General features: G+C 41.6%; 1 protein-coding gene across 1 annotated transcript; it reads right to left on the reverse strand.

Annotated features, from left to right (window-relative positions):
• Nucleotides 1-6,612: 6,612 nt before the first annotated feature.
• Nucleotides 6,613-21,533, reverse strand: NDUFS8 (NADH:ubiquinone oxidoreductase core subunit S8). Its single transcript, XM_083366692.1, has 6 exons — nucleotides 21,387-21,533; nucleotides 21,034-21,096; nucleotides 17,746-17,835; nucleotides 15,202-15,374; nucleotides 8,898-9,026; nucleotides 6,613-8,809 (listed from the first exon to the last, which is right to left on the reverse strand). Exons 1-6 carry the CDS (start codon nucleotides 21,424-21,426, stop codon nucleotides 8,678-8,680), a joined length of 627 nt encoding a protein of 208 aa, XP_083222818.1. The 5' UTR covers nucleotides 21,427-21,533; the 3' UTR covers nucleotides 6,613-8,677.
• Between the last annotated feature and the right edge of the window lie 6,160 nt (nucleotides 21,534-27,693).

Genomic DNA, 27,693 nt, shown 5'->3' on the forward strand with positions numbered 1-27,693 from the left:
ATTGCATTTTATTATTTCTCCCAACTTACTATTTTGCTGAACAATAAGATATCATGTATGATGTTGGTGGTATGGAATGAGTCCAGGAATTTAATGTCATAACCAAAAGCAACATCTTGTCTTGAGTCACACTCCTTCAGGAGTATCCACTTCCCTGTAGCCATGAACTTTTCTGCTATGTATTTGGTCCCAAATGGAAGGATACTACAGATTAAAATCTTTCTTTCCGGATCCCTGCTTCTTAATTAATGCACTATATTCGTTTACATCATTCTATTTATATTCTGCATTTTCCCCAACTAAATAATAGTCTTTTTTCCTCTTCTTCACAATAACCCAACCAAGTAAGCTTAGCTGAGACATAATGGCTGCAAAACAGAAGCAGAGGGCCCTGAAGGAAAAATAATGCTGGAGAATTTGAAATTTTAAAGGAAAACTTCTTTTTCCCAAATTGGCAAAATGTCAATTGAAAAGTCAAGATACATCAGATTACCTATGGGAAAATTTCTGTATCATGAAATCTTCTAATGCATGGGCCATTCTTCTGGCAAACAAAACAAGAATGATAACCAGACCCTATCCATGGAGGAAGGGACACACCAAGGAAACAACTTTGGAATGCAAGGATAGGCCTCACTAATAAGTAAATAGGAACATATTGGCTATATTTCCCCTTCATGGATTACTGCCTTGTTGTGGCTCAGCTTGGAAACCTCTCCCTTTCTCCTCAGCATGTTGGCTCAGGAATTCTGGGAGTTGAAGTCCATGTGTCATAAAAGAGCCAAGGTTGCCTACCCCTGAACTAGGAAAAGCTCAACTTTAAGATAGATGGTTCGATTATGAATACTGGAATATCCCAACCAAAGGGCTGTGGATTCTGGCTGGCATGAGGACTGCATCAATATTCAATAGTTGCAGTGACCTAAGGCATGGGAGTAGGGGGAAAGGACATTTTCCATTTTGGGGAGAAGGCTGGGAGAGGGAAGGAGGAAAGGAAAGCCAAGGCACAATAATCAATGAAGAACAAAAATATATTTCTTTTAATTTTATCCTCAGGGACCAGTGTTTCCCCTCTGCAATGAGAAAGCAACCTCAGTTTAAAGAAGATGGCTTGCTATGGGGACAAAGAAATAACAAAGAGGAGCCTACAAATTTGGGGAAACCACAGCATCCTGACAACAGCTGCAGGAATCACACCCAAAACCTAAAGTCTAGTTTGCCTGGAAGCAAGTGTGTTATAATTAGGGCAATGAATTAATGAATGAAATCAGCAAAGCATGACTGCAACATAACCCATCTGCCAAACATCTAATATTCTAAATTACTGGCCAGGGTGTCAAATTGTGTCAAATTGCCGGCCCGTGGGCCAGATGCATCATGCCAAATGCGCACCCAACCACATTGCTGGCAATGGAAAAAAAGTTGTGATACATCGTAACACGTCACGTGATGTTGCGAATTTTATATCCCTGCTATAGGCCATCACCAGCCATTTTCTCCAGCAAAAGATACACACAAGAAGACCAGATACTATCACTCTTTCAAAGTATCATAGTAAGACTGAAAGTCTACCACAAGCATGAACCTACTGGGAGAACTACCCTGACTTCAGAATCATTCATTGGCTGGCTACTGCTATGTGAATATGACTCTTTTTTTCCCCTTTGATCTGTTTTGCAAGAAACCCTTTCAAACACTGCACAACCTACTTTGTGTTTTCAAAAACAACCCCAATGATTGAGGGTTCATCTACTCACAAAGAGAGGGTGCTACTTAAGGACGTGTTTTATGAGTTTGCATCATAAAGACAAAGACAAAAATGAAAAGGTTGAAGTCAGACAGAATCTCAGCCTGTTTGGCTACTTTGGGCTTCTGTTGTTGGCCAAATCAAGCTAATGGAGAGTAAATACATCCTAAGTAAATCCACTCATCTCTTTAATGCAGAAAATCATCTTCCTTCCAGTTATCACATAGGCAAGAAAATATTCTCAAAATATTCATAAATGACTTAGATGAGGGAATTGAAGGGGAACTCATCAAATTTGCAGATGACACCAAACTAGCAGGAGTAGCCAACACCCCAGAAGACAAACTCAGGATCCAAAAAGATCTTGACAAACTTGAACAATGGGCCTTATCCAACAAAATGAGTTTCAATGTGGAGAAAAGCAAAGTCTTATATTTAGGCAGGAAAAACCAAAGTTACAAATACAGATTGGGCGAGACCTGGCTTAAAAACAGTAACTGTGAAAGGGACCTTGGAGTCCTAGTGCAGAGGTCCCCAACTTTTGGGGCATCAGGGACTGGTTATGTGGAGTTTTTTTCCACTGACCCGAGGGGGCGTGGTTTTGTGTGCTGCCTGCATCCTGTGGGTGGGGCTTTCCTTGTTTGTGCGGACTGGTTGCTAGCATGCTGTGGACCAGTACTGGTTGGGGACCCAGTCCTAGTGGACGATCACTTGACTATGAACCAGCAGTGTGCAGCAACCAAAAAAGCTAATACAATCCTGAATTGTATAAACAGAGGCATAGAATCAAGATCACATGAAGTATTAATATTGCTTTATAAAACCCTAGTAAGACTACACCTGGAATACTGCAGCCAATTTTGATCACCATATTACAAAAAAGATGTTGAGACTTAGGAAATAATTCAGAGAAGAGCAATTAAGATGATCAAAGGCCTGGAGACTAAAACATAAAGAACGGCTGTGGGACTTGGGTTTGGCTAGTCTAAAGAAAAGAGGAAATAAGGGAGACATGATAGTAGTGCTGCCACAAGACAGAGGGGGAAGCACCAGAGGGAAGGACAAGAAACAATGGTTGGAAACTGATCAAAGAGAGAAGCAACCTGGAATTTAGGAGAAACTTCCTGACATTGAGGACAATCAACCAGAGGAACAGCTTGCCTCCAGAAATCATGGATGCTCCATCACTGGAGATTTTTAAGAAGAGACTACACATTCACCTGTCTGAAATGGTATAGGTTCTCCTGCTTCAGCAGGGGGCTGGACTAGAAGACCTCCAAGGTCCCTTCCAGCTCTATTCTATTCTATTCTGTTCTGTTCTGTTCTGTTCTGTTCTGTTCCGTTCCATTCTGTTCTATTCTATTCTAACAGCTAAATCTAATCAATGAGACCGCCTGAGAATCTCAGAACACCTGAAAGGATGGAATCACAACCCATTTCTGTATTGCTTCCCAAAAAGTTACACAGACATGCTGAGGACATTATCAGGATTTAGTGAAGACTTTGCCTTTAAAGTTTAGCAATATCCCATGCAAAGAAGCCAAATAGAAGATAACAATGCAGCCAAACACCTAACCACATCCTGCAGAAGTATTTTGTTGGTCCCTCCTCAAAATATAAGACCCTTAAAATAAATCAGAAGTTTTTATTAGACAAATGTGGAAGTGAAGGAATCTCTAATGAGCCAAACACAGAAAGAGCAGCAATTTTTTTTTCATCAAGGGGGCTCCTGAGGAAGTCATCAGAATGGAGTGCTAATATAGCTCAAAATATAGTTCACATCTCAAAATGGAGTGCTAATATAGCTTTATTTTGTATAAATTAACAAATAACATTGCTTCTCTTATGGATAGTGAAGCAGTTACAACAGTGGGGGAATTTTTGTGTTTGGCCTGAACAGTTGCAACTGAACCAAGTTGATCTAGAACGGGGTAGGCAACCTTGGCTCTTTTATGACTCGTGGACTTCAACTCCCAGAATTCCTGAGCAAGCATGGCTGGCTCAGGAATTCTGGGAGTTGAAGTCCACAAGTCATAAAAGAGCCAAGGTTGCGTACCCCTGATCTAGAAGCATGCTGTTATTAATTACTTTCCTGGGTCATCCAGAGTTTACTTGAAATAGAGAAGGTGATTCTGTATTATTCTCCAGGTGTCTTGCATTTCCATTCCCATAATCCCCAAACTGCAGGACTAGCTGGGTCAGCATCCGACAGCTAAAATCAAATGTTTCTGGAGAACATCACAGATTGCTGAAGGCGGCAAAGATCGTTTTAGTTACAAGAAAGTGGGAAAGGGGGGATCTTCTATCTCACTCGTGAGCTGCCCCAACTTTCCAAAGATGCCACATGCACACATTCTGGCCATTCTGTAGTCCAAACCGGAAACATTTTTCTACAGTCCAGAAAAGGCGCGAGGGCGAGAGTCCAGCTGTCAAAGAAAGCCCTAACTTCCGCATCTCCAGGAAAGACTGGAAATGGGAGACACAGTGGCGGATCTCCTCTAATTCCCCAAGACACGCCAGAGCCAAAAGATCACTTCTGGCAGAAGCCACTATCATTAAGTGGCTCTTCGTTCGCCCCACGCCCCACAACAACCACTAATTCAACCACGCTCATCTCCCGGCAAGCAGGTGGCCGCCGCAGCCATGGAGTTGTGCGCCTGAGGCGCTTAAAAATTAGCTGGATCTTGCAATAATTGAAGGCAAAAACAGAGTGACTAAACCAGGGGTCAAACTCAATTTCATTGAGGGCCGCATCAGCATTGTGGTTGCCCTCAAGGAGCCGGGTGGGCATGGCCAGGGTAGGCGTGGCCTACTGGGTGGGCGTGACCAGCTCTACATTGTTCGCATCAAGGGTGCCTATGGGGGCCTGGGCAGGAGTGGGACAGATCTGAGGGTCTCTGGCAGAAGGAGGGTCTCTGGGCCAGGGCCAAGGCAGTGGGGGCCGTTCCCTCACTGTTTCCAGGATGGCTTTGCGGGCCACATGATAATGATAATGATAACTTTATTGTCACTTTGAATGTACACCAATTGGCATACATCAAGATGAAATTTCGTTGCATATAGCTCTCAAAGGGTCACCACCTCCGATATATACTTCTTGTTCGTGGCCCGCTCAAATTTCACATTGTCCATTTTAGTCTCTAGGGAGTGAACGATGGCACACAGGACAGATGGAAATGGGGCTCCATGTGGATTAGCCCTCAAATTCGCTTCCTTTTTCTGATCCTGACTCTTCCATCTTTTCCTTAAAGAGGCCTTGCTTCTTTTCGCCCCTGGAGCATGCTGCCGCCGCCACCAACTCCTCCAAAAGCCTCTCTCTCTTCCTCTGGGGCTGCCGACAGCCTCATCCAGTTCCTTTGCTCCATAAGCTCCAGGTCCTCTCCTCCTCTGCCTCCTCTGGAAACAGCCCTGATTTGCAATACAATCCATCACTGGGCCAGCAGTCAGACCTTGCTGCTGGTAGAACAAATTCAAACAGTGCCAACGACTTTTAACAGTCTCACCAACAGTTCCAAAACAACTAGAAACTCACCATGCCAGCAAAGATTGTCGGTCATATGTTACCTTAGTTCCACCATGTTGCTCAAACACATTAAAATCTTCCTGATCATGTGGCCTATAGCCCTTACTATCCCTCCCAAAACTATTTGCCTTCAAGAGCCAATGCAGCCGCAGACATTCCAGGCGCCGCCATCTTAGGGACCACTTTGCGGGCCGCATCCGGCCCCCGGGCCTTGTGTTTGATCTGTCTGGGCTAAACTCTTTCTGATGCTGTCAGAACAGCACCTGTGTATCTTCGTCTCCCAGGCTGCCAATTGTTCTGCGAACAGACAGCTCAGACACTTCCAGCGAGTTGTGGGGAACAGAGTGCGACCTCGGAGAGCAGACTGAACCTGCTTCTAAGAGGAGGAGGCAGAAGAACTAAAGGAAATCTAAATCTTTTGCTTTCTTCTGCACCTTAATATCTCTGCGCAACCACAGATGCACGAAACTCCCCCTCCCCAATTGATTGAGCACCTCTTACAAGGGATGAGTAAGCTCTCGACTTTTCCTTTGTTTACTCACTGTGTATCATAGAGCAGGGTTTCCCAACCAGGGGTGCTTGCACCCCCGGGGGTGCGACATAATATTCCAGGAAGTGCAAAAAATTGGGTATTCAAAAGTAGTGTACATGCATAATTCGTTGCCGTTATTTCGAACTTTTATAAGGGATGCGAGAATATATCAGAACTGTTCTAGGGGTGAGGGGTATAGAAAAGGTTGGGAGCCGCTGCCACAGAGGCACAGTAGCATCATCAAAAAGTGTGAAGGCATTATTAAAATGCTGAGATGTAGTTATTTATTTCACAGGCCCTGATTATCAGAGTAACGTTTTGATGATGGGTGCCAGAACAACATATTTACCAAGAATGCCATTATAAAATCTGCAGGAAAAATGGTATGGGGCTGAATTACAGGGCTTGCCAGCACCATACTGGTTTCTACACAACATTTTAGCCATGCCATGTGGCCAACCATAACAAATGCGAGGTCACAGCTTTTTACTTGTAAACACCAGATTTTTCTGCACTTTTATCTCTTTTTGCAACTTGCAACAACCAAAGTAAACCATTTTTATGTGTGATATATGAAGTTATCTACTGTAGTTGTTTCAGGATGGTTCATCTGTGAGGAAAAGAAACTATAACTACAATCATAGCTATAAGTCAGTAAAAGATCTGCACTTTGCATGCATCTCTCCATCTCTTCATTATTTCATCAAATGTTTCTACTTTACAGGCATTTAAACAGGAGAAAAAAATAAATTGCTATATGTTCTATATCAGCAGATGAATACTAGATACATAATTTTGAGGAAAAAGAATAGAAAAATGGGGAGCTACACTTGCAGTAAAAAGAAACTGAAAGGAAGCATTGATATTTCCAAGCTATTTCACATACTACAACAAACTATTCATGTGGGTAGAACTTTCAGCATCTATCATGTATAGCATTAGTTTCACACACACTGTACGCTGAAGTACTTAACATGCAAAGCAGCCCCGTAAGAAATATCTAAGTTTTGCAGAAGTTTATTGTTTTTTAGTGTTACTTCCTAGATCCTCTTCAGAAACCAGAAAACATTATAAATATCTTAATAAAAGTCTCTACATCTTTGCCTTGGGATACAGAGGAACTTTATAAATTGTTTTGTCATTGGTTCATTTATCCCATATCATCTTCAAGTGGATAGATTTTTCCAATATTTTTCTAGTTTAAAAACAATGTGGTAGTAAAGTACAAATCCAAGCCAGTTAATACCACATTTAAACAAGTACAACCATACCAAAGATATACAATATCTATTTGCTTGTGAAAGCTGATTCGCCACAAGTTACATTTTTTCCAGGCATTAAACATCATTTGATTTCCTTTACTCCATGTCTGATCCTATTTCAGAAGATTTCATTATACAATTCATTTGCACTAAAATATTTTAAGCAGGGGATGTTATATAACAGCTAGCAAACACTTCTCTTTGCTAGCACACAGAAACAACGTTAAATGGGACAATTCACTCTTCTCCATTCATATCCTGACTTTTAAATTTTTGCTGTATACATATCTTAATAACTCTCTGTAACTATTTCTAGTGTATAGTGCTGTATATGTTATACACACTACAGAAAATAAATGTTGGAAAAATTAAATTTGGGCATGGGGGGAAGATTTTAACAGATTTCCAATTCAGGAGATAATGCAATTTCTGCAGAAAATATAAATGACTTAAAAACTTTACACAAGCTGGAAATCAGGACTGTAAATGTATCATAGCCTTATTGATAAAAAGTTTACTTTTTAAAAAATACACTGGAATGTGTACTTTCTTTGAACCAGTATTATTACAGGTAGTCCTTATTTAATGTCCATTCCTTCAGTGACCATTTGAAATTACAGTGGCATTGAACAAGAGGCTCTTGTGACAGATTCTAATAATTCTTACAGGATTTGCCCAATGATATCAACTGGGACTGTTGGAACTTCAGTCATAAGTTGGCTTGGTCATATGACATCATGCGTTATGCCCCTATCGCTAATGAAGTAATTAAATTGTTACATATTGAATATTAACAGTTTGAGCACTGAGTCTTTTGTAGGCACAGCCAACACAACAGTGTTAACAGATGCAGTGCTACAGAGCTGAGGTACATGAAAGTTACCTCACTCCTTTACAAGTTGGAGCAAGCATATAGCCAAGCCCAACAAAATCTCCACTGCCAAATACCAATAATTTTACAAATGTGATTTTTCTTTGTATTAAAGCAGTCCCTTCCATTCTATTTAAGGCTGTTTGGCAAAGGCTTCTCACAATGGCATCTATTGGAAAATTAGTAATCATAGGGTGAGAGCTATACCTATTTTATTCTTCATATTAATAGCATGTTGAATACAGAAACATTTTGCCTACTTTTCCCCATATGAGCTAGCATGTTTCCAATTTGATGGAGGTTTCCAAATACTATGTTAAGAGTATCATAATGGGACTTGCCGATTATTCAAACTGACTTCTTAAAAGAAGTGATATCAGTTCTGCGGCATTCTTTTCCAGATGTTTGTTGAGCAGAGAGGATATAAAACAACAGAATGTGCTGTCAGATGTCTCTCTGTCTCTCTCCTTAACCATTTCTTTCCACAATTAAAAGTTATCCCATGAAGTCCAAGATCAGAGGTCGTGCATTAAAAAGAAGATAGTCTTGCTTTTCAATCCCACCCAACCTTTCCAACTGCAAATAGGATGAGGTATGCTACATTATCAACAAAGGCTGCCTGGAAATTCTACTTTTCTTCAAAACACAGGAAAACAAAGAGTGAGTGCATGCCCTTTTATTATAGGTTTAACTCTGGATGAGCATGCTGATAAAATATGTGAAAGTTGAGGGAAATGTTCTATCATCGATATAAATAATCAGCTTCGATATTAGCAGAAATCTCAGCTTCCCACTTGTCTCCATTGTTGAGCAGCTTCTCTTTGTTGTATAGGAGCTCTTCGTGTGTCTCAGTGGAGTACTCAAAATTGGGGCCCTGCAGAGACAGAGCAAAGAGACGTAGTAAGATCAAATCCAGACTGACATCTTAGTTAACAAAATAACCCATCCACTATCCCATTCACCTCCACAATGGCATCAACAGGACAGGCTTCCTGGCAAAATCCACAGTAGATACATTTGGTCATATCAATGTCGTAGCGAGTGGTTCTGCGGCTACCGTCAAGTCGAGTCTCTGCCTCAATAGTGATTGCCTGTTGAGGAAAAGGATTCTGAGTCAGGAGAGCACCCTGAGATTATTCAAAAATTAGCTGTAAACATCCTAGCAGTGGGATGTCAGGCAGGAGGATGTTGCCTCCCAGAGGCCTCCTACTCCCTCTCCTGGCTTGTTGCAAGCCCAACCCACAGAAATGATCAAATCCTGCTTTAGCCTACTGACATTCCAAACTCCAGTTTTAGAAGTCTAGACAATCCAAGATGAAATTTATCCATGATATAATAAATTCATTTGGAATGAAGGACCTGAGTCAAAGACATGCAACACTTAAGAAAACTAGACAAGGATAATACCACAGGAGAGAAGGGATTCTTGAAGACAAAATTGCTTTCACTATAGCCAACAGAATTTTAGCATTAGATGGAACATACATTCCTAAATAATGTTCCCTTAGCAGTAGAGGAGAATCCCTGGTTTTAGCATTCACTCTAGAACTGTTTGCATATGCAAAGAAATCAGATAATGATATAATTTGAGCTAAGCCCCTACATTAATAAAAAAACACTGTTTTTTTAAAAATGCAGTCCTTTTTATTAATGCAGGGGCTTAGCCCAAATTATATTTATTAGGTCTTATCTCGCAGCGATGAGGATGGCGAGGTGTAATTACTTCTCTGCCCTCATCGCGTCCGCAGATAATCGCCCGGCCGCCCTGTTTAGGGTGACCCGCTCCCTCCTTAATCAGGAGGTGAGGGAGGAACCCTTGCAGGGTCGTGCCGAGGAGTTTGGTCAACATCTGTCGGATAAAATCGCTTGGATTCGGACCGGTCTGGACTCCAACTGGGCAGAGTCCGACGATCAGGACACGGGCGGTCTTGTCGATGTTATCTGGGAGGAGTTTGATTCTGTAACCCCTGAGGAAGTGGACAGGATTATGGGGAGGCTGAGCTCCACCACATGTTTATTGGACCCATGCCCTTCTTGGCTGGTTTATGCAGCTCAGGAGAGGACACGAGGCTGGTTCCAGGCAGTTATATCTGCTTCCTTGAGTGAGGGTAATTTCCCCGCCGTCTTGAAGGAGGCGGTGGTGAGACCTCTCCTCAAGAAGCCTGCTCTGGACCCAGCTGTTTTGAATAACTTTCGTCCGGTTTCCAACCTTCGCTTTCTTGCGAAGGTTGTTGAGAGTGTGGTGGCGCATCAGCTTCCCCTGGTCCTGGATGAAGCGGATTATCTAGACCCGTTCCAATCGGGTTTCAGGCTCGGGTACAGCACGGAGACGGCATTGGTCGCTCTGGTGAATGATCTCTGGAGGGCTCGGGACAGAGGACATTCCTCTGTCCTTGTCCTATTAGACCTCTCGGCGGCTTTCGATACCATCGACCATGGTATCCTGCTGCAGCGTCTCAGGGGATTGGGAGTGGGAGGCACAGTTCTTCAGTGGTTCTCCTCCTATCTCCTGGGACGCTCGCAGTTGGTGTTGGCAGGGGGGCAGAGGTCGACCCCTAGGACTCTCGTTTGTGGAGTTCCTCAGGGGTCGGTCCTCTCACCTCTCCTGTTCAACATCTACATGAAACCGCTGGGTGAGATCATTCGTGGTTTTGGAGTTGGGTATCATCAGTATGCCGATGATACCCAACTTTTCATTTCGACCCCAAACCACCCCAGTGATGCCCTCGATGTGATGTCCCGTCGCCTGGAGGCGGTTCGGGCCTGGATGGGGAGGAACAGACTTCAGTTCAACCCTGACAAGACTGAGTGGCTGTGCATTCCGACATCCCGGGACATTCAAAATATTCCACCTCTTCTTATGGCGGGTGAGTCCTTACCCCCCGTGGATAGGGCTCGCAACTTGGGAGTCCTCCTAGATTCACGGCTTACTCTAGAAGACCATATAGTAGTCGTGACTAGGGGGGCTTTCGCCCAGGTTCGCCTGGTGCGCCAGTTGCGGCCCTATCTGGACCGGGATGCCCTGTGTACGGTCACTCATGCGCTCGTGACCTCTCGCCTGGACTATTGCAATGCTCTTTACATGGGGCTTCCCTTGAAGACCACTCGGAGGCTCCAACTGGTACAGAATGCGGCCGCGAGAGCTGTCTTGGGAGTTTCCTGGTACTCCCACGTTACACCTTTGCTCCGCGAGCTACATTGGTTACCAGTTGTCTTCCGGGTGAGATTCAAGGTTTTGGCTATGATCTTCAAGTCCTTACATGGCATGGGTCCGGGGTACCTCGAGGACCACCTGCTGCCGGCGTCAACTCCCCTCCGCCCTGTGCGTTCCCACAGAGAGGGCCTCCTCAGGGTGCCTCCGATCAGGGAATGTCGACTGGTGGCCCCCAGGGGGAGGACCTTCTCTGTGGGTGCTCCGGCGCTATGGAACCAACTGCCGGTTGAGCTCCGGATGGCATCGGACCTTCGCTCCTTCCGGCGCGGTCTGAAGACCCACTTATTTGAACTAGCTGGTCTGGCCTGATGGGAAACGTTAGGGTTTTTAATGGGTCTTTTATTGTTATTGTAATTTTTAATTGGGCATCTGTTTAATTCCTTTTTAATTTTTGTATTGTTATTTATATATGCCCTGTTAACCGCCCTGAGTCCTTCGGGAGAAGGGCGGTATACAAATTTAATAAAAGTAAAGTAAAGTAAAGTAAAGTAAAGTATATCACTATCTGATTTCTTTGCACATGCATACAGTTCTAGAATTAAATTATTAAAGACTTTTATGAGATACTTTATAAAGCAGAGGAAATTTCAACAGAAAAAATACAGCAGTTCCTAAAAAAAGCAGACTTAACAAAAATTCCAGAGAATATTCAAAGTATATTAAATCGGAAAATATCAGTGATAACAGAGGCCTGGGCCCAGATGGATTACCTGCGGACCTCTACAAATCATTTCAAATCATTTAAAGACCCATTTATTTGAACAAGCTGGCCTGGCCTGATGGGGGAACCTTAGGGTTTTAATTGGTTTTACATTCTGATTGTTTTAATTGGGCAATTATTTAATCTTTTTTTTAACTTTTGTATTTCTATTTATATGCCCTGTTCACCGCCCTGAGTCCTTCGGGAGAAGGGCGGTATAAAAATTCAATAAATAATAATAATAATAATAAAATAATATACTAAGCCCAGTATTGAAAGAAATGTAATGAAATACTTTTGGAGGCTAAAATACCAAATACATGGACTGAAGCTAACATTACCTTAATACCCAAAGAAGACTCTGACTTGACACAAAAAATTACAGGCCAATATCATTATTAAATGTAGACTGCAAAATTTTTGCTTTAATAATAGCAGAAAGACTAAAGAGATTTCTGACTGAATTTATACATACAGACTAAAATGGTTTTCTACCTAAAAGACAGATAAAAAATAATTTAAGAATGATTCTAGATGTTTTAGAGTGGTATGAAATTCATCCAGGGAAACAAATGGCTTTAATATTTCTAGATGCACAGAAAGCATTCAACAACGTAAACTGGCAATTTATGTTCCAGCAACTAGAACAGGCATGTCAAACTTGCGATGTCACGTGATGTCGTGTGACGTATTGGGACTTTCCCCCCACTGTCAGCAATGGGGTGGGTGTGGTTTTGGCATGACGCATCCAGCTCACGGGATGGCAGTTTGACATGCCTGAACTAGAGGAAATGAATTTTGGAGAAAATTTTACAAATGTAATCAAAACAATTTATCATAAACAAACAGCTAAAATAATTGTAAATGGAGACTTTACAGAAAACTTTGACATTAAAAAAGGCACAAGACAGGGATGTCCACTATCTCCACTATTATTAACATTGGAAGTACTGAATAGAAATATTAGGCAAGATATAGAAATTAAAAGGCTGGAGATAAAAGATGAAAAATACAAACTACAAGCATTTGCAGATGACTTGGTTTTCATATTAGAACAACTGCTTCAAACAAGCATTAAGCTTATAGAGAAAATAGAACCATTTGGAGAAGTAGCAGTGTTGAAAATAAACAGAGAAAAGACTAATGTGCTAACTAAAAACTTAATAGAAAAACAAAAAAATCCACTAGCAAAAAAACCAAACCTTCAGATAGTTAAAAAATATTTGGGAATTTACTTAACAGCAAGATGTGCAACAATAAAAGAAGACAACTATGTAAGATTGTTAAAACAAATAAAATTGGATCTGAAAAAGTGGAAAAACTTACAACTTTCAATGCTGGGGAGAATAGCAACAGTGAAAATGAATATCTTACCAAAAATACTCTTTTTATTTCAAATGATATCTATAAGATTGGGAAAAACCATTTCTGATAAACTAAATACAACAATACTGAAATTAATCTGGCAAGGAAAAAAAGCTAGAATTAAACTGAAAATGTTACAAGAAGCGAAAGAAAATGGAGGACTGTTGTCGGACTGGACACTATACTACCAAGCAACTATATTAACATGGCTAAAAGAGTGGATAATGCTTAGAGATGAAAGACTATTATACCTAGAGGGGCATGACCTACAACTTGGATGGCATGCCTTTCTGTAGTATGAGAAGAATACATAGATATTTTCAAAACCACTTTATAAGAAATGCACTTCTTTTAGAATGGGAAAAAATAAAAGCAAAAATGTATATTAAAATACCTGGTGGCTTTCAACAATGGAAGCATCTGCTTACCCAAACTTAATCAATTACGAGAAAGTTGTGACCTATAAAGATATTTTAGACAATGAAGGGAAATTGAAAGACAGACAAGATTTACAAGAACAAGGTATTGAACTATCATGGTGGCTATATTTGCAAATTCAAACGAGATATGAAAAAGATGCTAAAACAATGGGATTTTATAAAGAACAGACAGAATTTGACCAGATACTGCTAAAAACAGATAAAAAATTGATTAAGAAACTCTATAAATATTTGTTAAACCTAAAGATGGAAGAGGAAACAAGTAAAAGAAGCAATGATAACATGGGCAAAGAACTTTGGACATAATATAGAATTAGAAAACTGGCAAAGATTATGCGAAAGAAATGCTAAATTAACGAAAGCGGTGGCTTACAAGGAAAACTTATACAAAATGTTTTACAGATGGCATCTTACGCTGGTGAGATTACCGAAAATGTTCAATACATCAAATAAGTGTTGGAAATGTAAACAAAAATCAGGTACGTATTATCATATCTGGTGGACATGCCCTAAAGCTAAAAGAGTTTGGTCAAAAATACATATATGGTTGGAAAAAATGATTAAAAAACATAAAGATTTCAAGCCAAAATTGTTTCTGTTAGGCATAATAGAAGGAAACTATGAGAAAGATTGTATATACTTAATTTTACATGTATTAACTGCAGCAAGAATTGTATTTGCCCTATATTGGAAAAATGAAAACTTACCAACGTAAGAACAACTAATTAAGAAAATATTAGACTGTGCAGAAATGGACAGACTGGCATTAAAGATAAAAGAAAAAGAAGACTCAGTGTAGTTTAGAACATGGGACAATTTTTACCAATGGCTAGAAAAGCGAGTGAGAGAGAAAGGAACATGAAATGTACTATGTAACATTGAATATATACTAGTAAGAAAAAGACTATTGAGCGATTAACTAACATATTATGACAATATAGAAATTAACTCTTATTTATTGTTTTTTAAATACATGAACCCAGACAATACGCTTTTTGCTAAATATTAAGAATGTTATTTTAAAAAACCCAACCCTTATCCTAACCCTAAAAACATTAATAAAATATATACAAAAAAATAATAAAAAGCACTGTTTCAGTTCTCATTATTAACAGGTTGTGAATGGAATTCTGCAATCGAGAGACATATTCACATATATATTGTCACATCCAGACTTCACTGAATTCCTTGCAACTTACCTAATCTATCTTGGACATCTGGGAATGTACTTCCAGAAGGGAAATTAAATCACCTACCAGGCTGGAAAATATTAGAGCACAGGCTTTAGGAAGCTACCCAGAGCTTCATCTAGTTCCTTCCTGCTGCAAGGAAAATATCTTCCATCACACAAACGAAAAAAGAAGATGCAGCCATAGAGTAGCCACTAGGCCCATCCTATGAAAGCTCCTTAACCCCGCTCACAATTTTCATCTGTAGTAGCTAGGAATCAAATGCTTTTTTGCACCGAATTTTGCAATATTTTTGAAAAAGTTTATTAAAGCAGCACATGTGGGAAAAGAAGAAAAAGTTGAAAAAAGAAGCCTCACCTGAGCGGGGCATACAGCTTCACACAGCTTGCAAGCAATGCAACGCTCCTCTCCAGATGGGTATCTGCGCAGGGCATGCTCTCCACGGAATCGGGGACTCAATGGGCCTTTCTCAAAAGGATAGTTGATAGTGGCAGGCTCTCGAAATACATAACTCATGGTCGTAGCTAAACCTAATTTCAAATGGAACAAATTTATACCATTGGTTTAAGTAAGCCAGAGCAGAGCAAAATTGGTGCCCTCGGAGGGCTGGAACTGCAATTTCATACTCTCAGTCATACCACATAAGACAACTGGAATCCAATTTATTTAAGAACACCAGGATGCCAAATTATGAAATTCAGTGTGTGTGTGTGTGTGTGTGTGTGTGTGTGCGCGCGCGCGCCAGAAGAGCAGGCAAGTATATATATCACACTTCAAAGTAAGTAGGGTGAAGATATGTTCCCCCTTGTTCAAAAATACAGATGACCAAATGGGTTAAATTTACAGGAAAAGGAAATTCCAATTGAATGGTAGAAAAAATCTTAACAGTAGGTTCAATGTAGAGCCAGCTGCCCTCAGAAACGGAGGCCTCCCTCATCACTGGATAGGGAAGCTAGACAGGGATTTGTCATGGCTGCTTTAATTTGGATTCCTACATGAAAGAGAGGGTTAGACTAAAATGCAAGGATCCTCCTCATGCTGTAGTTTTATAGAATACAGATATTTCCTATCTACTAGGAGTCTGTCTTCAAATGCCCATTCCAATTTGAAGTTGAATTTGAATTTTATTGAATTTATATACCGCCCTTTCCCGTAGGACTCAGGGTGGTTTACAGGGTACTTAAAACAACAATACAAAAATTAAAAACAATTTTAAAAGATTAAATTAAATCCCTGAAGAAATATAAAAACCCCAATTAAAATTCTCAGCCTGGGCCGGAAAGCTCGAAGAGCCAGGTCTTCAGGTCCCGGCAAAATGAACAAAGGTCGGGGGCAGTCCTAAGCTCCACAGGCAGCTGGTTCCAGAGGGCAGGCGCACCCACAGAGAAGGCCCTCCCCCTGGGTGTTATCCGCCGGCAATCTTTTACCGGCGGCACCCTGAGAAGGCCCTCCCTGTGGGAGCGCACAGGACGAAGGGAACTTGATGCCGGCAGCAGGAGTTCCCTCAGATATCCCGGACCCAAGCCATTTAGGGCTTTATAGGTCATCACCAGCACCTTGAATCTCACCCGGAGGGCAACCGGAAGCCAATGCAGCTCGTGGAGTAGAGGTGTTACATGGGAGTATCGGGGAACCCCCATCACAACTCGCGCGGCCGCATTCTGCACCAGCTGAAGCCTCCGAGTGGTCCTCAAGGGCAGCCCCATGTAGAGAGAGTTGCAGTAGTCTAAACAGGAGGTCACGAGCGCATGAGTGACTGTCCGTAGGGCATCTCAGTCCAGGTAGGGTCGCAACTGGCGCACCAGGCGAACCTGGGCAAAAGGCCCCCTGGTCACGGCTCCTATGTGATCTTCAAAACTGAGCCGTGAATCCAGGAGGACGCCCAAGTTGCGAGCCCTATTAACGGGGGGTAACACCTCACCCCCCATCGTTAAAGATGGAATAGTCTGGTTAACCCGAGATGCCGATATGCACAGCCACTCAGTCTTGGCGGGATTGAGACGAAGCCTGTTTCTCCCCATCCAGACCCGGACCGCCTCCAGACAACGGGACATCACGACGAGGGCATCACTGGGTTGGTTCGGGGTAGAGAAAAAAAGTTGGGTATCATCAGCATACTGATGATACCCCACCCCGAAACAACGAATGATCTCGCCCAGCGGCTTCATATAAATGTTGAACAGGAGGGGAGAACCGACCCCTGAGGAACTCCACAAACGAGGCCTCGGGGCGGATCTCTGCCCTCCCGTCAACACCAACTGCGAGCGGCCCAGGAGATAGGAGAACCACCGTAAAACGGTGCCTCCCACTCCCAACTCCAAGACGCCGCAGTAGGATACCATGGTCGATGGTATCAAAAGCCGCTGAGAGATCTAATAGGACTAGGACAGAGGAACAACCCCTGTCCTGAGCCCGCCAGAGATCATTCACCAGCGCGACCAATGCCGTCTCCGTGCTGTGCCCAGGCCTGAAACCCGATTGGTACGGGTCCAGATAATCAATTTAAAACAACAACAATCCACACATCAGAACACTGTTTCTCAACCTCAGCAACTTTAAGATGTGTGGATTTCTCAGAATTCCCAGGTCAGCAGGTGGCCTAGGCCAGGGGTAGGCAACCTTGGCTCTTTTATGACTCGTGGACTGAAACTCCCAAAATTTCTGAGCCAGCTGTGCTTGCTCAGGAATTCTGGGAGTTGAAGTCCACGAGTTATAAAAGAGCCAAGGTTGGCTACCCCTGGCCTAGAAAAAGACAGTAAATTATATATCCAACTATTAGGCTGCAAGGACAAGAGGAAGCATAATAGGACAGAACAAGTAACTTCCTTTGGGTAAACCATTTTATGTCATTTCGCTTAATGCTCAAAAATAATAGCCATCACTTTTCTCATTATTTCTCACCTCGAATAAGTTCTGTCCACAAGAGGGTCTGTGCAGCTTTATCAGTGACCGATTTCCAGTCTGTTGGCTCCTCCTTTGCATTCACATACTCTGCAGCAAAACGAGGGAATTGTTGCCATTCAGAAGCCTCAAAGACATCACAGAAGCATTTTATAGGAAAGAAACAATAAAGAGACATGGCTAACCTAGCAAGAAGTATTAAAACAAGAACATGGAGAATGTAAGACGAAACAAAGCGAGCAGCTGATTGCAGGTGGATTTAGCTTTTAACGGTTTTTGTGTGCACAATTAAGAGAAAGATTGAAGGTAGACAACAGGACATTTGGAACTGAGTAACAGAAGACAGAATTTGAAACTGAAATGCACAGATGAACATGTAATTGCCAAACTCTTCAACTCTTGCTGAAATGTTAAATGTAGGACAAACAAGTGAATGTATGATAAAATAGCTGGAGAATTTTGGACATAACATACTGTTGGAACAGTGGGAAAACGTGGTTAGGATTGAAATTCACATAATGTCATAGCCTATAAGAGTATGTTTGTTGGCATATGACTCCAGAAAAATTATCCAGAATGTATAAAGGTACTTCAGATTTATGTTAGAATTGTGGACATACATAAAGAGGTTGGTTTTTTTTCATGCTTCATGGACTTGTAAAAAACAAAACAGTAAATTTTGGATTCAAATACATATACCGATACAAAGAATTTTAAAGATTGAAATTCAACTGAAACCAGAACTATTTTTTGTTGGGATTAATGGACTATTACAAAAAAAGATTATTTTTATATATGAACAATGCTGAGAAACATACAAAAATGGAAAGTTGCCATAATACCTCCACAGGTAATACCTCCACAAAAATGAAGTGATAATTTATGGATTTGATGATGAAAAAGGGTAGATTATAGAAAAAGGAATTTATACATATATATATATATACATATATATATATATATATATATACATATATATATATATATATATATATACATATATATATATATATATATATATATATATATATATATATATACACATACACACACACACACACACACACACATATATATATATTTGTTTTCTGAGGTTTTCGCGGGTGCCTGTATGTGGATCCTTGGTTTTTCGGGTTTTTCCCCGCGTAGAACTAAAGGTGTAGGCGCAACGTCGAAACGTTGCGCCTACACCTTTAGTTCTACGCGGGGAAAAACCCGAAAAACCAAGGATCCATATATATATATATATATATATATATATATATATATATATATATATATATGTATGTATGTATGTATGTATGTATGTATGTATGTATATGTATATGTATATGTATATGTGTATATATATATAATTTTTTTCTAAGTTTACAATTAAACATTTAAAAAACAACGTGATGACTGGGTAATCAATAATTCAATAACATACATAAATCTTTAGCACAAATCTCAAGTTACAACATCAGATATTTCCTCTTTTTCCTTTAATATCTACCATCTCATATTGAGCTAATATAATTCTTATTGTTATCAACTAAGTAAAACCATCTTTGTTACATTTATCAATAATTTTTAGCTTATACATATCTTAATTATGTTTGCATTCAATTCTTATATACAAGCAATGTTCTGATATTGCTTTTTTCCAAGGCTTTAATTTCCCCTCAACATTCAACTTAACATTTGGTATATTATAATTTCCAAGCTTTAGGTGACCAGAGTTTCTCTTATCTCAACTTCTACATTTTTCCCTTTTTATAACAAAATCTAATATTCTAAATACACATCTATTTGGATATAATCTTATTCTATTATCTAAAAGTTATCTATTTTTCACCATTTTAAATCAAAAGTCTATTAATCTTATTACACATCTTACCTATTCAATTATGTTACTTTATTTTCTAAAAATTATCTATTTCCACCATATTCAACCCTCTACAGTAGTATAAAATCCCCTCTAATAAATCAAAACCCTAGTTCAGTGATGGCGAACCTTTTAGAACCGAGTGCCCAAACCGCAACCCAAAACCCACTTATTTATTGCAAAGTGCCAGGGCTGCACTGTGGTGCCCTCTGGGGGGGGGGAGCCACCTCGGAGTGCCGCCTATGGCATGCAAAAACTAGGGGCGCAAAAATAGCCGCCGCAGTGCCGTGAGGTGCAGATACAAGGTGCTGCACCATGAAAGAACAGGGCAGGGCTAGTATCACGCAGGCACTAGCCCCATCCCATTTGCAGTGCGTGCGTGCTCGCAGCCCCGTGCGCACATGCACGCATGCTTCCCTCTCCCTTTTCTTCCAGTCCAGCAATCGACAATGGTTGGTGACCTCTACTCTACCACCTCTACTCGAGCTTGCTAGTTGGCTGCTTTGCCTCCTTTGTGCTGGGTGGGGCTCCTGCTCTGGGCGGCGGTGGCAGGCATGCCAACAGAGGGCTCTGAGTGCCGCCTCTGGCACGTGTCCCATAGGTTCGCCACCACTGCCCTAGTTTCTTTCAGCCTTACTCTGGCTTTTTTCCATTGCCAACTAACCTTCCATGTCAATACTTTTGAATCCTCAAACACTGCTCCCTCTATTATTATTATTATATGTATTATTTCAAATAAGAAAGACCATTTAATTACAATTTTTTTGGAAGAACATCAAAAGGAACCTTTGATGTTACCTTAGAGAGGGTAAAATATAAATGTACATATACTGCTATTAAGACCAGAAGCCACTTGTTTATTGTTTTTTTATTATTTTTCCTTTTTTCTAATTTTCTTTTTTAATTTTATATTAACTATTTCCTTTATCTTTCATTTAAAATTCAAATTGTTTTTACCCTGTAGAAAAACTTCTGTAATGAAATTTATACAGTAAATACATATAAAAGAAATCATTATACAAAGATGACCATGCTAATAAAAGATTTATTATGGAAACTGCACAAACAGAAGGATAGGTCTCAGTGTTCTTCGGGGGGCAAAAATCTTGCAAAGAACAATGTCCATGTTCAAGGACACCGGTAACTGTTTCCTTACCTGTCCTATTCCCAGCAGAATCCATGAATTATCTTACGAATGACTTTACAAGTTGCACCAGCAGAGCATAATTTTCTGGGCCACTACATCTCACCGAGAAAAACTGTCCAAATTAAATTCTATGTTCCCCAAGAGGAAGATAGTAGCATTTGTATCATCTATAGAACATGACTTCCAAATGTATCCAATTATCTTGTGTTAATAAATGCTACTTTCCTACAGTGACCCCCTATTAACAGTTTTGAGAAGCAGACGATGCACTTACTATAAGAAGCTCTGGAGGTTGTGCTGCTGAGATGTCGGGTAATATTCAGGCACATCGGGATCCCTGAAGAGTAACAACAAAAATTGAAACATTCATCCCCGAAGCCCCAAAGCAGGAATTTTCAAACCTAGGTTCCTTTTGATATTGCGTTTTTAAAATTTTGAGCAAACTCTTTCTAGAGCATCCATATAGTCTGGCAGCCATAAGCAACAAGAAATAGCAGAAGAAATGTTGAGTAAATGTAGATTGCAGTAAGAAGCATGTAGCTTCTTACTGCAATCTACAAAGCATGTTCAGCATAAACTGCATCTTCTGAAGTTTTCATCCTGAAGAAACTTTGCAACACTACTTACCTGTCTGGGAAACCTGACGCACCATCCAGACGACATGCATTTTCAGTCTGAGTCTATAAAAGTAGCAAGAAAAAAATGAAGTTTAAAAATACTTAAAGTAACCAGGTTCACTGGTTATTATAGAAATCCATAACATCATAAAGTGCCCTAAATACCGAATATACTTGCAGGTTCTGCAAAACTCAGATGAGGTAGGTGCTAAATAAATACATAGGGGGAAAGAAAGGATAGAAACTAAATACATTCAATTAAAAATAACTTAAAGTCTTGTGAGACAACATTTCAAGTTCACAAGACAGAGCATTTACTCGTCTATAACCCGTGCCCATTTATCCACGAATAATGCAGTCCTTGGATTTAAATCTTGACGTTGCTCTGTGAAAGTGTGTCTGAGACAGCTTGTCAAGTTTGGTTCGATAAGTAGGATTTTATTGATTGCGGTTTTCTCAGCTGCTGGGGTGAGGGTGGTCGTGTGGGAACGTGCACCAAAAATACCCAAACAGGACACGCTTGTTTTGAAAATACAAAGAGCTGCAAACATGGAAATCATATCAGAAACTATTCTGAATCCCCAGTCACAGGCCCTGGGCCACCCAACCACGCTGGAAACATGGACAATGTTGTGCGCAAGCCGCTGCTTACATTCAGAGAACAAAGGAATCAGCGCAGAGAGCTTCAAAGTCACGAGACTCCGCAGAAAACAATCGCCCCTTCCAACTCTTCGGAAGACTTACTCCATCGAACGCCAGACAACAATGGCACGCATGCGCAAATCGCTTCGTGGTTACTTTCTTGGGCCTGAAAATCTCGCCAGGAGCTTGCGCTAGCACCAGCCTAAGTAACGCATGCGCATTTCTACGTCCTCGGGCCACTCTTGAAGGTCCCGGAGTCCGACGCTACTACGCGTCTCCCCCACCCCACCCCGACACTTCTCTCAGCGCAAGAATTTCCTGGCCCCACGGAAAGCCAAGTAGGACAAAAAAAAAAGTCAAGAACTTACCGGCAAAAGCAGTGATGGAAACCACGGTTCTGCTCAGTGCCGCCGACAAGCGACAAGAATAACTAGGACCAATCACTACTTGGCTGAAACACCATTGGTTGAAAATGACCCGCGAGAGGCAGGACGTCCTTCGAGCTTTGGTAGAACGCTCGGAAACCTCCCAATATTTGGGGGCGGGGAAAAGGTTAAGTGCCGCCAGTTGGAACTGAGACTAAGTCATTGATTGGCTGAATCATTGTATCATTGATCCACGATCCTGCGCTGATTGGTAGATGTAACTTATCGGGAAAATTCGTAGAATGTTGGTTCGATAAGTAATAATCTTTCATAATGCTTAGGTTGCTCAGTTTAGTTACGCTTAGTAAACCACTTATTATTTGTAGTTGTCACCGGCTCCCTAGTTCGCAGGATACCCCTTATTCATATTGTCTGGATCGTTTTTTACCCCCATCCCAATATTTATATTGGTTTGCGCTGCTTAAGTTCTGCGAAATAATAGATTTGGCTCACTTTATCCCTCACAGTGTGAAATTTGTACACTTCATTCCTACCAAAGCAAATGTAGGGCCTTTTGCAGTGTTATGTGTCTATGGAGATTCTCGATCATTCAAGTCATGGTTGTCCCAAAGGTATGTTTTAAAAGGCAGTTGGACTTTCTTGGTTTTTCCTTGAAAACGTTTTGCTTCTCATCCAAGCTTCAGTTTCTGGCTGAATGGTGAGGAATGGAAGGATTTATATTCTTTGCAGTCATTTGGTCGTTAGCATTCTGAATCGCAGAGGACACTTGGGGGTTATCTATACCCTCAGGGTCATCTGAATCAGAATGCAAATGGATTTGGAACCTTCTTGGGACTGCTCAAAGGACTGTTGATAGGTGATGGGTGGTGTCATATCTCTCACCCTTTGCTGAGAAAGGGTTCCTCAATTTTAATACAATGGCCTCTTTGACCCTCTTTCAAACTAGTGGTCCTCTCTGTCCAGAATATGAACTTCACTGTCTTCAAAAAAGTGACCTTTGTCTTTCAGATGCAGATGGACTGCTCAATCTTGTCCTGATATGTTTGTTCTCCTTTTTTTCGCCATTTGTTTGTGTACGTATTACTACTTTTTCAATTCTACATTCTCAGCAATTTTTCATTACTGGCACATGATAATTTTTACAGTGTTCCAGTGAAAAACTTTGGTGTGTTATGTCATTGCTCATAATCATTTTGTGAGTCACCCTAAAGCAGGGCTTTTCAACCAGTGGTAGGGGTAGATTTAGATTTAGATTTTATTAGATTTATATACTGCCCTTTTCCCGTAGGACTCAGGGCGGTTTACAAGGTGTTTAAAACATCAATACAAAAATTAAAAACAATTTAAAATGATTAAATTCAGTCCCTGAATTAGAAATATAAAAACCCCAATTAAAACTCTCAGCCTGGGCCGGAAAGCTCAAAGAGCCAGGTCTTCAGGTCCCGGCGAAATGAGCGAAGGTCGGGGGCAGTCCTAAGCTCCACGGGCAGCTGGTTCCAAAAGGCAGGCGCACCCACAGAGAAGGCCCTCCCCCTGGGTGTTATCCGTCGGAAATCTTTTACCATCGGCACCCTGAGAAGGCCCTCCCTCTGGGAGCGTACAGGACGAAGGGAACTTGATGCTGGCAGCAGGTGTTCCCTCAAATATCCCGGACCCAAGCCATTTAGGGCTTTATAGGTCATCACCAGCACCTTGAATCTCACCCGGAGGGCAACTGGAAGCCAATGCAGCTCGCGGAGTAGAGGTGTTACATGGGAGTATCGGGAAACCCCCATCACAAATCGCGCAGCTGCATTCTGCACCAGCTGAAGCCTCCGAGTGGTTCTCAAGGGCAGCCCCATGTAGAGAGCATTGCAGTAGTCTAACCGGGAGGTCACGAGCGCATGAGTGACTGTGCATAGGGCATCTCGGTCCAGGTAGGGTCGCAACTGGCGCACCAGGCTAACCTGGGCAAAAGTGGTATATTGGCACCTGGCAGGTGGTATGCGACCATCCTAGAAAAGTAGCGGGGGAAGGGAATGAGCTGAACCGGTGGCAGCACCGCACAATCCTGAGCGAGAGATGGCTGGAGCTGCAGGGATATCAGGGCTCAGTGGAAGTGCCAGGATCAGCACCAGGCTCCAGCTAGAGCTCTGCACTGATCCTGGCGCTTCTGAGCCCAGAAGAAGCACCAATCAGCTGGAATGTTGCAGCATCTCCAGGGTCTTGTGATTTACATTAAGATGCTTGGCAACTGATTCATATTTATGATGGTCACAGTGTCCCAGGGTCATGTGAAGTAACCAAAACCTGCTGCAACCACCCAGCAGATGGGGGGAATAAAAAACCAAACACCCACCCCACCCATGTCACTGTGTTTTTTCTGTTTTGTCAGCTCAGCACGTTTGACTCTGTTTTTCTGCCAGCTGTATTGTACTCTTATCATTGTAACCAGGGTGATTGTCACATGTCCAGCCATGTTTTGGTTTCATGTCTGGATCTACTATGATGTGTGCATGTCCAGACAAAAAGTTTACTTCTTTCCTTCTCTTTGTGCTGTCTGGTGAGATAGACATGTAGTCATGAGTCTTCCTTTGTTTTTATAAGTTTCTTTGTAATTAAAAGATGCTATAGTAGAATATATGCTTCGGGTTTCTTTATTTTTACCTGATGTTCATCATGCATCAAATGAACCACGGTTTATCACCCTCTGATAGGGAGTTTTTTATTTACTCCCTGACATGGTAGCAGAGGATGGTTGTTTTTTTGATGCTGATAAACTTATAGGCTATTAGTCAGTTAGTTAGGTCAGCGACTGAGGAACGCTGTGCTTAATTACTGAAATATGCTGAAAAAGAAGAGCAGGAGGAAAGGCAAAAAGGAGGCTCATTATCAGTCTGACGAATAGGAGGAGGCCACTTCACCCAGGTGTCTTCCTTCAAGTTTACAGACTCCACTTGCTTCTGCCACGCGTCTTGGAGAAGAAGCTGCAGCAGATGATTTCAGGTCGGTCACACTGTTTTCTGATGTTACAAGCTCTCAGGCAGTCGCCTCAGAAAGAGTTTACACTCAAGGGGCTCATGCTGAATATGAGTGGCTCGGTGCCAGACCTAAAGTTTCACTAGGGAAGGATGTAATTTATTATTCTCCTCCTAGCCCTGAACAAACTCTGCATGAGAAGGCTGTGCAAAGTTATTTTGATCACATTGAGTTTTTTGAACAAGGGCTGCAACAGGCAAAAGCATATGCCTCAATGATTAAGCAGCATGAGAGGGACTCTGCTGTTATTCAAATCCCAGATTCTGCCATATTGCCTTCTTCTTCCAAGCCAAAACCACTCCCACCAGTGGGTGTTATGTTAGACGAAGGGGAACAGAAAACACCTGCGTCACAGTCACTTGAGGTAGAGCAGGATCTAATTACACGCAAGGCTACAGTGATGCCTGAATCTAATGTTATAACACCATCTGCTGGTGAAGATAAATTACTATATGAGTTATTATTACATGAAAAAATACAAAGAATGCAGTACGCATTTTCACAGATGTCTCTTCATCAATCATTGCTTCAAGCTGCAACACCGATCCCTGATGGCGCTAGAACTCCTATTAATACTTCTACTATCCAGGTTCCTGTCCCAGATGGAGCACAGCAGCCTTCAGCCCAAGTTGCAGCCTCCACTGGGTTCTCAAATACAAAGGCCAGTGCTAACTGCAGGCCAACTTAATGTAGCAGCTCAAGCGCCAGCACCTCCTGCTGGCCAGGGTGGAATTGCGGCTCAAGTACAGCCACAGCCAGCACCAGTACCAGCAACAGTTCCAATGCATCTTCCGCAGGTCTTGGCACAGGCGCCACCGGTGCCTCCTGCAGGTCAAGTCCGGATTGCACAACCTGCACAGCCAGTACCTCAAATGCATGTTGCTCAACAGGCATCTTCTATTGTACCACTGGTTGGCGACTCGAAATTGAAGCAGTCAGGACAAAATTACAGGGCATGGGTCAGTGAAGCTGGACTTTTGCTCCACAGAGAAGGTACCCATTTCATGGTATTTAATCCTCCTAACCAGCCATGGACTCCTGATATATGGGACTTGAATAATAAAGCCTGCACAACATTATTGATGTCAATGGACACTGAATTGCAGCTTACGTTTTCACAAGATGCAACTGCTCAACAAATTTGGACTCAATTAGAAGCATGTTATCGGCCTACGTCAATTGAGTCTACATGTTTGCTTTTGTCCGAGTTCCATGGCTCTAGATTAAAACCTGGTGAACATATTGGAGAACACTTAACTAAAATATATACATATACACATATACTGACTCCCTTATCATTCAGCCCTTGCTCGGATGATGTCAATCAAGTGCTTAAAAAACAGTGTGATGACTGTCCATTAGTAATTCCATGGTACTTGTAAGCTTCTTCAAACTAAATAGGTTATTACACCATGCAATACATTCTCTCTTCTTCCAGTAATAGACAACTAATTAAATCAACTAATTAAATATGTATTGCTCAATAACTGTTCATCAGTATTGATAAATGTATAGATGCCTCTAGTTTTAGGGGAATAGTTGCTGCAAAAAAACAAAAACAAAGGGAATGCATTCTGGATGGAGATACTGTACTTGTAGAATTTAATTTAAGCTGAGTGAATTTCAACACCCAGAATTTCCCCAATCATTATGCTGACTTAAGGGATTCTAGGAGTTGAACTCTACCCAGCTTAAACATTTAAAGATTGGAAAATTTCAAAGAGGATGCATCATTGTCAAACACTGTTAATGATTCTGTAATCATTGTTACAGAATATTTTGTTACTCCTTGAAAACTCTTTGTATCCATTCAAGAAACACAGGTTTACCTGACTGTGATTTACTCCAGAGGGACGCGGTGGCTCAGTGTGTTAGGACGCTGAGCTTGTCGATCTGAAGGTCGGCAGTTTGGCGGGTCAAATCCCGAGTGCCGCGTAGCAGAGTGAGCGCCTGTTATTCGTCCCAGCTTCTGCCAACCTAGCAGTTCGAAAGCACGTAAAAATGCAAGTAGAAAAAGAGGGACCACTACGGTGGGAAGGTAACAGCGTTCCGTGCGCCTCTGGCATCTAGTCATGCCGGCCACATGACCACGGAGACGTCCTCGGACAAGCTCTGGCTCTTCGGCTTTGAAACAGAGATGAGCACCGGCCCCTAGAGTCGAAAACAACTAGCACGCATGTGCGAGGGAACCTTTACCTTTACCTTATTTTACTCCAAGATGTATTCTCTAAACTGGCCTCTCCCTTTAAAATATCAAGATACTCTTTATTT

The sequence above is a fragment of the Vipera ursinii genome, assembly GCF_947247035.1.
Source record: "Vipera ursinii genome assembly, chromosome: 1".
Lineage (NCBI taxonomy): Eukaryota > Metazoa > Chordata > Lepidosauria > Squamata > Viperidae > Vipera > Vipera ursinii.

Bases quoted from the DNA above. Each gene is read 5' to 3' on its own strand.
- NDUFS8 (XM_083366692.1), bottom strand. From the start codon at position 21,426: ATGCATGTCGTCTGGATGGTGCGTCAGGTTTCCCAGACAG. The intron at 21,097-21,386 runs GTAAGTAGTGTT...GTTACTCTTCAG, and splicing joins GCGTCAGGTTTCCCAGACAG to GGATCCCGATGTGCCTGAAT. The intron at 17,836-21,033 runs GTAAGTGCATCG...GTTTTGCTGCAG, and splicing joins AACCTCCAGAGCTTCTTATA to AGTATGTGAATGCAAAGGAG.